The sequence below is a fragment of the Meles meles genome, chromosome 19 (assembly GCF_922984935.1).
Source record: "Meles meles chromosome 19, mMelMel3.1 paternal haplotype, whole genome shotgun sequence".
NCBI classification, from domain to species: Eukaryota; Metazoa; Chordata; class Mammalia; order Carnivora; family Mustelidae; genus Meles; species Meles meles.
In genome coordinates, this window is record NC_060084.1 from 45409432 (window position 1) to 45419260 (window position 9829).

Here is a 9829-nt window from a genome sequence, read left to right on the forward strand (position 1 = left end):
CTGTTCCTGCTACCGGAACATGCTCAACTCTTTTGCCTTCTTCAGGTCTCCACTCAGACATCCCCTCCTCCGAGAAGTCCTCCCTAACTACCCTAGTTAACGGGCTTCTGGCTCCTTTTCTCTGTCCTCACAGCCTGTTCTTCACCTCCAAAGCATTGATACTGTTTGTCAATTAACGAGCTGCTCCGTGACTTTTTGAAGTCCATCCCTCCCTACACAAGCCCAGAAGCCCCACGGGGACAGGAATCTGTCTGTTCTTTCACCATTATATCCCTGATGCACAGGGCTTGGGGTTGTAAGTAATAGTATTACTTAATAAGTATTATTACTTATTATTCCTTAATACTTAAGTATTTGTTTAAAGAATAAGAGGTAGAAAGGTGATGGGAAACTTGGGATCCTTGTTTTCTGTCCCTATTTTTTTTCTTCACACGAATAGCAGCCTATGAGGCTTAGTGTTGGACATCTTGCTCTTTTCACTTAATAGGGTTAAAGATATTTTCTTATTAGTATGGAGACAGAGTTGCTGTATTTTTTTTTGTTTTGCCTTATTGAGGTATAACTTACATGCAAGAAAACACACCCATTTCAAATGTATAGCTTGGTGAGTTTTGACAAATGTTCTCCCATGTAACCACCACCAGAAAGCCAGAACTCCTGGGGCGCCTGGGTGGCTCAGTGGGTTAAGCATCTGACTTTGGCTCAGGTCATGATCTCAGGGTCCTGGGGTCGAGCCCCGTGTCTATGCCCCGTGTCTATGCCCCATGTCTGTGCCCGGTGTCTGGGCCCTGTGTATGTCCCTCCCCTGCCCTTTCTCTCGCTCTCGCTCTCTTGCTCTCTCCTTCTTGAGAATGTGTGTGTGTGTGTGTGTGTGTGTGTGTGAGAGAGAGAGAGAGAAAGAGAGAGCACGTGTGCTGGAGTGCAAGAGAGAACAAGCCGGGGGGGGGGGGGGTGGACAAAGGGAAAGGAAGAAACAGACTCCCCACCGAGCAGGGAGCCCAACACCAGCTCCCAACTCTCAGTTTGGCACTGTTGGGAAGAAGTGTCCTGTGTGCTCCTCTGTGTGGACACGGACTCCCATCTCTCGCTAAATCCAGGGAGCAATGGGACGGCCCCCATGGTGCAGGATGGGAGGGCATCTCTCTCTTTTTTTGTTGTTTTTGTTTGTTTTCTTAACTACTCTACACCCAACATGAGTCTTGATCTCACCACCCTGGAGATCAAGGGTCACGCACCCCGGATATCTGGTTTTATAAGAAATTGTCAAGTTCTTTTCCAAAGTGGTCCCACCATTGCTCATGCTCTGAATGCTTCATGACCCATGAGAATGTGTGGTGTTACGTCAGTTGGGCGGGCCTCAGCCTGTTCTGAAAACAGGTCCCCACGCTAGGACCTTCCCCGCTTGAACCTGGAGGGAGGGGATGTCTGAGATCCACTTGGCTTTGCAGGGCCCAGGTTATGCCCTGGATTCCTCAGATTTAAATAACAATATTTCCCATAGTATGGCAGGTGCAGGAGAGGTGGCTTCTTAAGTTTTCCTTTCTGGGGCCCAGAGGGACTGAGGCCAACTCCAGGTGGGACCTGGGAAGACACATTTTGAGTGAGCATCTGGGTGAGTCTGACATGCTGTAAAGCTTGGGACCACCGAGTCTGGGGTAAGGGGCATGTAGGTGAGAGGGAAAGTCATTCCAGGTAGAAAGAACTTTGGGAGCAAAAAGATGGGAAAGAACAGGTTAGGGAAGCAGGGACCAGAAATTCACACACAGGATGCATGTGTGAATGTGTGTGTGTGTGTGAGAGAGATACAGAAGGGGGTGAGGACCCCAGGAATTCCGGAGATGATGGGAAATGTGTGGAAACCATGGCAGGCCAGGGCAGGGTGGGGGCCAGGTGGAGGGGTGCAGACCCCATTCTGCCCGGTCTTTGTTCCAGGCCACTCCCTGCCGTGGATTCTGACCTGGGGACAACCTCATCAGACACTCCTGCTCTGGTTCCGCCCTTCCTCCTCCTCCCTTGCCCCTCTTCCTGCTACTCCGGATGGCTATGGGGAAGACAGGTGGGCTGGTGGCCAGCCATGGGTGTGTGTTTGTGTGTTTGTGGTGGCCGGGGGAGTATCTCCAGTTCTGCATGTGCTCTGAGCTGGGTGAGTGTTTGGGCGTCTCCTGAGGACTTCCTGGGGCATCTGGGCTGCAGCCCTGGGGTGCATTGGGTGAGTTACTAAACCTCTCTGTGCCTGTTTCCTCATCTCCAAAATGGGTATGGCAATAGCATTTATTTCCTAGGGAGGATGTGGAGATGGAGGTAATTACTCAGGGCCATGCCAGCGCACAGGGAGCCCTCAATTACGTGAGCACCATTGTTCGGGCGTGAGCTCAACTCTGAGTGTCCCAGGCATGTGTCCGCGTCTTGCAGGAATCTGGGGCAGGAAGTGCGCCTGAAAGCAAAGGGGGTTATCTAGGGCAGCAAGGGAGCAGGCCTGCGAGGGTGGCCTCTCTTTCCCCCTCTGTGAAATGGGAACAAGAGCAGCGCCCCACACAACCTTGGTGCGGGGGCAAGCAGGGCGCTGGAGCGCATGTTCGCACACGCCCGTCTGCTGTTACCTTTCCTTGGTCAATAAAGTGCGGGTAAGAGTGGCGCCCACCTCCCTCTCCGTTGCTGGAGGCTGCCTGGAACTGGGAAGCACCTAGAACAGCACCCACTGAGTATCCAGAAAGCTCTCACCATGGAGGTTGCTGTGGGTAATCCATGTGGAACCCGGGTGTGGGATGTGGCCGGGGCAGGATGCGGCCCTGGGCATCTGGCCCTACAGGTTCCTGGTCACCCTGCTTCCTCCGCACCCCAACCTCTTGCCCTCACCATTGCCCCATCCCTCACTCCCAAATCACCAGGACCTCTGAGGGCAGAGGCTTTGGCAGCTGTGCCTTCTTCCCCAGCCGCCCCCCCCCCCGGGGGAGGGAAGGGGTACAGACACCCTCCAAAACCCAGGTGGGGTCACTGCTCCCCTATCTGCTGCTATCTCAGTGCCTCCCTGGGGGTCCCCCCATCTCTGTGCCTCTGAGCGTCTCTCTGCCCTCCACTTCGGTTTCCAGAACAGGAAATGTCGGGGTCCCAAGGGCGTGTCCCTGGTGATGGCAGAGGAGGAAGCTGCAGAGACAGGACCTCCCCCCACCTCCTACCCCTGGATGAAAGTGGGGGTGGGGACAAGGGGGGGTTCTTCCTTAATGAGCCTCTTAATCCTGCCACTCCGGATCTTAATGAGGGGGAGGGACCTCATTCAAGGGCAGGGAGCCCTGACATCAGCTCCTTGGTCACACCCCCTCCCCCTGCCAGTGCCTGAGCCCTCAGCCGGCCCTGGGGAAACTGGGGCAGGAGGCTTGGGAAACCGAACAGGGGTGGGGACCCGGACTCCTGGGTCCTGGAGGAGTAGATGACCTGCGCTCCTGGTCTGACAGAGCAAGGAGCTGGGAACCCGGACTCCTAAGTCTGAGGATGGAGGGCCTGGAGGCCCAGAGCCGTCCCCTAACACACACCCCGCTCCAACGCCCGCTGGCGCGCCCCGCCCCTCCCGCCTCCAGTTAACCCAAGCCTGGGAGGAGCTCGGGACAGTCGCCCGGACCCCACGGATGGAGGAGGAAAGCGACCGACACGCGCTCGGAGGCGGGATGGAGGCCGACGAGCCCGCCAGCCCCCGGGAGCCGCCCGACGAGCCCGCCAGCCCCCGGGAGCCGCCGTCGCCACCGTCGCCGCCGTCCCCGCCGTCCCCCACTGCCCCCGACACCCCGGGGACCCCCCAGCCCGAGCAGCCGACGGAGGCCTACGCCCGGCAGCTGCTGCTGGAGGAGTGGAGGCCCCCGGGCGGGAGCCTGGAGCTGCCCCCGCGCCTCACCTGGAAGCTACTCTTCCTGCGGCGGCCGCTCTACCGCAACCTGCTGAGTTCGCCCAACCCCGAAGGTGCGGGAAGGGGCGGGAAGGAGCGGCACCCGGACCCACCGACCGACCGCTGCCCAGTCTCCACCTTCTGCCACGTGCAGTTGCTCGGACCGTCTGTCTCCTCATTTTCCCTCTGCTCCCTCGTGTCTGTTGCCTGGGCCCAACATGTTTCTCCACACCCTTTCCTGTGTCTTCTGTCGTTGTGTCCCCCTCCGTCTCCTTGGGGCTCTCTCCTGCCCGCATCACCCTCTCTCTCTTTCTATGTCATATGTCCCTGTCTCTCACGGTGTCTCTCTCTCTCTCTCTCTCTCTCTCTCATCCTGTATATCTGTCTCTCTCTCCCTGCTTCCCTCCGCATGTATTTCTGTCTCTTTCTCTAGGTGCCTCTCGCTCCGTCCCTCTGTCTCGGTCTCACCAGGACGCCCTCCTCCTCCTCCTTCCCTCCTTCTTCACTGCACCATTCCTTTGCCCCAGGACATTCTCAGGGCTCCCACGGGCCCTGACTCACACATCCCTGCCAGGCAGGTCGGTCCTGGCGGATTCCCGCCCTTCTCGCAGAGCCCTAGGGGGAGGGAGAGAGGCCGGGGCTGAAGGGCTGGAGGCAGTTTCAGCCCGCCTGAGGCTCCGCTCCCGGGTGCATTTCAGGCATCAACATTTATCAGCCAGCACCCCCTACGGGTCCCACCCAGCAGCCGCTGGAGACTCTGGGTAAGTGCTTGCAGGCTCAGCCCACGGGGTGTGAATGGCCCTGCGGAATGGGCCGGTTCTAACCCTCTGCTCCTCCACTGGCCAGGCAACTTCCGCGGCTGGTACATTAGGACCGAGATGCTCCAGCATGACCTCAGGTGGGTGGCCGAGCCCCCTGGGGCCTTGCCCCAGTCTCTCACCTCAGGGCCTGGAGAAACTGCCTCTGTGCCCCTCTGGGCCTCAGTTTCCTGCTCCATACCCAGGGTTTGTCATAAAAGAGAACATTCCTAAAACACAGCGCAGGGTCTGGCTGGGCCCAGCTTGCATATAGTAGGTGCTCAATAAATAACAGCTGTCACCGTTACTCTTCTCCACCTCTTCCCTGGGAGGGGGAAGGCACCCAGGCCACCATCTGCCCTCCATTAAACTGAGCCCTGCTTCTGCAGGTTGGGTGGGACAGAGTCACACACACCTGGGTTGGGAGCCCCGCTCTGCCACTTCTTTGCTGCTTGACCTTAAGCGAGCGACTTCCCTTCTTGAGCCACTTTGCTCATGTGCATCATAGGGTTCAGACCATCTGTCATTCAGGGGGGAAAAGAGGGAGCTGAGGCTCTAAGGGGGGAGTAAGTGCTCAGCCCCCATCCATGGGTGCCCTTGGTGTCTCCACGAGGGCATCATGATCAAGGTTTCCTATTCCCAAGAATCCTAGCAGTTCCCAGACCTCACCTTCCCCATGCCCTCTCTCACAGCTGGACGGTGAAGCAGCAATGTGTGGACCTTCTGGCCGAGGGCCTGTGGGAGGAGCTCCTTGACGATGAGCAGCCAGACATCACGGTCATGGACTGGTATGCACCTCTGGCCAATCTGCCTGCCCCACGGAGTCATGCACAGGGCTCCCCGGAGCACCAGCCTCACCTGTCCTCCCCTGGTGTGAGCTTGTCACCAAGACTCTCACGCCATGGCAGGATCAAGCCCCGCCTCCTGTTCTAGCTCCTTCCCTCTGAGACTTCCAGTTTCGGGGACACACCTTGCTGGCCATCGTTCCTTCATTCTTGGATGCTTGTCCCTCTCTGCTCTCTAGACAAATTCCTCCTTATCCTTTGGGATTCTGCTACACGTGGCTCTGCCGGGAAGCCTTCCCAGACCACCCCCCAGCTGGCTCAGAAGCTGTATGCTCCAGGGCCCTGGGCTCCCCCCATCCCAGCCCTTAGCATTCCGGATGGTCACTGTCTGGTGACAGGTCTGCTTCCCACACCAGGCTATATGACTCCCACAGGGTCGCCGTGGGAGGCTGCCTTGGTCAGGACTGTGTTGCCTACGCTAGCCATCCCAGGTGCACCGAGCGGAAGCCAGTGAGCGTGTGTCGCATGGTGTTAGGGCCAGGGGACGAGGTGGGGGCATGGGAGCTGCGGTGGCAGCTGAAGGTCTGGACCCCACCCCCAGGTACGAAGACAGCCGGCTAGACACGTGTGTCTACGAGCTGCACGTCTGGCTGCTGGCAGCTGACCGCCGCTCGGTCATCGCGCAACACCACGTGGCCCCCCGATCTTCTGGGCGGGGCCCCCCCGGCCGCTGGCTCCAGGTGAGGCTCTGCCCTGGCCACCAACCCTGGCCACGTGTCCATGTCCCAAGACCTCAGAGAGGGCGGAGGTAGGAGAGGAGGGTTCCCGGGTCCCTGACGGGACTTCTCCCTGACCCCGCCGCAGGTGTCCCACGTCTTCCGCCAGTACGGCCCTGGTGTGCGCTTCGTTCACTTCCTGCACAAGACCAAGAACCGGAGGGAGCCTGGCGGGCTGCGGCGGACAAGGGTGACGGACTCCTCCGTGTCTGTGCAGTTCAGGGAGTGACGGGCTGTTCAACTCCTGGCCTGTTCTGACACTTTGTCTCACTGGTCCATAACGTGTGATCCCTTCCACCTCCCTGATCTCTTAGCACTTCCCTGACCCTTTGCATCACCCTGACCCCTTAATATCTTCTTGTTCCTTTATCCCTTCGGACCGCTTAGCATCTCTTCTACCTCCCTGACCCTTAGAAGTCCCTGGCCCTTAGCACCTCCCTGACCCTCAGGAGTCCCTGGCCCTTAGCACCTCCTTGAACCTCAGGAGTCCCTGGCCCTTAGCACCTCCCTGACCTTTAGAAGTCCCTGGCCCTTAGCACCTCCCTGACCCTCAGGAGTCCCTGGCCCTTAGCACCTCCCTGGCCCTCAGGAGTCCCTGGCCCTTAGCACCTCCCTGACCCTCAGGAGTCCCTGGCCCTTAGCACCTCCCTGACCCTCAGGAGTCCCTGGCCCTTAGCACCTCCCTGGCCCTCAGGAGTCCCTGGCCCTTAGCACCTCCCTGACCCTCAGGAGTCCCTGGCCCTTAGCACCTCCCTGACCCTCAGGAGTCCCTGGCCCTTAGCACCTCCCTGACCCTCAGGAGTCCCTGGCCCTTAGCACCTCCCTGACCCTCAGGAGTCCCTGGCCCTTAGCACCTCCCTGACCCTCAGGAGTCCCTGGCCCTTAGCACCTCCCTGACCCTCAGGAGTCCCTGGCCCTTAGCACCTCCCTGACCCTCAGGAGTCCCTGGCCCTTAGCACCTCCCTGGCCCTCAGGAGTCCCTGGCCCTTAGCACCTCCCTGACCCTCAGGAGTCCCTGGCCCTTAGCACCTCCCTGGCCCTTTAGCTCTGCCCTGCTGTCTGCACACTTCCCCGATGTGTAGCAACCCCTGTTCCCTTCCCACCTTCATGACCCTTCAGCTTCTCTTTGGTCACTGACCACCCCTCAGGCCCCTGCTTCCTGCCTGGCCCTTGATTTCCCACGTGACATCTTCACACCCCCTTGAATGGCCGACTGACGTTTCTTCTGCTCTCTCTGAGCCCCGTGAGGGCTGAGGGCAGCAACTGCTTCTTCCCGAGTTAGTGCTCCGCAGACAGTAGGTGCCTCGTAAACCGTTGCTGATTGGTGAATAAGTTCACAGGCGTGAGAATGCCGAGCATTTCCCTGGTCTTTGCTTCTCAGAATGACACCGAGTTCATATCCCACAGGCACATCCTGTAACCCTTATCCTCCAGCACCTCGCAACGCCCGTGCCGTGAGCACCTCCTGCCACGACCTCTGGTCTCTTTACTTAGCCCCAGTTTACAGCCTCTTGGCCTTTCCACTGACCTCTCTGCTCCAGTTCTGTCCTCTCAGATGCTCCTCACATTCCCCTTCCCCCTCCAACCCCAAATTCTCACCTCCCCCAGAGCTGGTCCCCATACCTCTCCTCCCCACAAGACCCTCACTCTTCCCCCCCATTCCTCCAGAGTCCCCCCAAAGCCATCAAGGTCTCCATTAAGGGCCATAATCCCTGGGGATGGCAGTGGGACAGTTGATAAACTTGAGCTGCAATTTTTTTCATGTGTTGGGGAAAAAGATCGAAAATCTGTAACAACTGCGAAGTCCCCGGCTCTGGCCAGATCCAGCAGGAGACCCTGATCCCAGCCTGGGGCAGGGTCCTTGACTGCCTCTTGCTGTTCCAGGCCTGACTCCTGAGATGAGGCAGGAGGTCCCTGGCAGGCAGAACAGCCTGGGGGGAGGGAAGGGATTGGAGGGATTCAGGGAAGGGTTCTCTACCAAAGAGTGCCGGGAAGCATTTTAGTGGTATCACTGCATGTCGGACACATGTCCCGTGGATGTATATCTTTGTGCCCACCTAAACGGATGGCGGAATCTCTGAGTATGGACCCCCCTCCAGCATTGTCCCAGGTATGGGCGGATGCAGGCCTGAGCACCCTGCTCTCTCCCCCACCCCATCCATGTCCTGTGTGGATGTGGGTCCCAAGCACGAGTAGATGGCAGACAGGGATAACGTCACAAGGGCTATATTGCAGGGAAGGCGGGTTGCGGGGGACAGGCAGAAAGTTCTCTCCTCCTGGAACTTGGGCACTTCAGCAGACCCCAGAGACAAAGCCAGATGAGGGTCTCTGCACCCTGTGGGGGTTGGGGAAGAAGTATCCCTAAGGCATCAGTAACACCTGCAACAGAATAAAAATGATCACTTGGCGGGGGGTGGTGCCAGGGGCTCAGAGATCCAGAGTGGGGGCGGGGTCGGTTCTAAAAAGCTGAGATGGGGTGGAGGGCTGAGGCTAGGCTCCAAGCTCATGAGCTAGGTGTCCTGGGGGCCCTTGGAGCTCTTGTGGAGAGAGAGGGACGGGTGACATGGTTTTGAAGAGTGCTAGGACTAGATTTAGGGTTCCATGGTCTGTGAGCTCTCATATGTGAGTGCACAGTGGCCTGGGTGGTACCCAAAGTTGGATCTGGGGGCTCCAGAACCTTAACAGGGACTTTGGGACTGGTTTCCAGGGCTGTGCCTGATCTAGAATGTCTACTTGGGCAGGAACATGGGGGTAGATAGGGTGTTCCTAGAACTGGGTCTTGGAGTGGGTCAGTTTAGAGTCTGGGAGTCCCAGAGCTGGCTCTGGTGGCTCCGGGATCTGGGACCGACTGGATTTGGTTCTGGGGGCTCTGGGGTGAGAAGACTGGTGGCTCCCCATCCGCAAGCTAGGCCTAGGACGGCAGCTCTGGGTGGGTCGGCAGGGGGAGAATTCAGGAAGGTGGGAGGCGGGTGCTCCCAGAATGGAGGCTAAAGGGCTAGAAGGCGAGGTCAACTTCTGAGAGTTGGGTGCGAGAGCTCCGAGGGGGCATGGGCTTGGGGGAAGGGGTTCGGGTAGGAGAAGGGAGATCTCCAGGATTGGTCCCAGGGACCCCCAGTGGGGGTCAGGGGCCGAGGGGTCTGGGGGCCGGGCTCGTGCCGCGTAGGCGGGGCTGCGGGCGGAGGCGGGGCCGGGCGGGCACCTGCAGTAGAGCGACGCGATGGTGTTGGACCAGTCGCCGAAGATACCCTTGCGGAACTCTTCGAGGCGCGGGTAGGCGCCGGATGAGAACTTGCGCGTCTTGCCGGCCTTACCGCGGAGGGACCACACGGTGATCTCGCAGCGCGGGGCCACCACCAGCGAGGAGGCGACGTTCATCCAGTCGGAGGGCAGGAAGGGCAGGTCGGCGCCCGGCTCTAAAGCCAGCTGGGCGCCCCCGCAGCAGTTCTCGTAGTAGGGGTCGCTCTTGTCGTAGAGCGTGGCGCACGTTCGCGTCCCGTCGGGCTTCTTGAGGTCCGCGGGCGTCGGGCAGGCCGCTCGGACGCCAGGGACGGCCGCCAGGGCCAGGGCCAGCAGCAGGGGGCAGAGCGGGGACAT

The 9829-nt window shown here is 59.2% G+C and overlaps 2 protein-coding genes across 2 annotated transcripts; one reads left to right on the forward strand and one right to left on the reverse strand.

The window, feature by feature from the left end:
* Positions 1 to 3623: 3623 nt before the first annotated feature.
* Positions 3624 to 6464, forward strand: NCCRP1 (NCCRP1, F-box associated domain containing). The gene is made up of 6 exons (XM_045987043.1): positions 3624 to 3951; positions 4576 to 4638; positions 4724 to 4775; positions 5367 to 5462; positions 6061 to 6199; positions 6324 to 6464. The coding sequence occupies exons 1-6, from the start codon at positions 3624 to 3626 to the stop codon at positions 6462 to 6464; spliced, it is 819 nt and encodes a 272-aa protein (XP_045842999.1).
* A 2030-nt stretch (positions 6465 to 8494) lies between these two features.
* On the reverse strand, positions 8495 to 9829 carry SYCN (syncollin). Its single transcript, XM_045987016.1, has 2 exons — positions 9435 to 9829; positions 8495 to 8614 (listed from the first exon to the last, which is right to left on the reverse strand). The coding sequence occupies exons 1-2, from the start codon at positions 9827 to 9829 to the stop codon at positions 8605 to 8607; spliced, it is 405 nt and encodes a 134-aa protein (XP_045842972.1). The 3' UTR covers positions 8495 to 8604.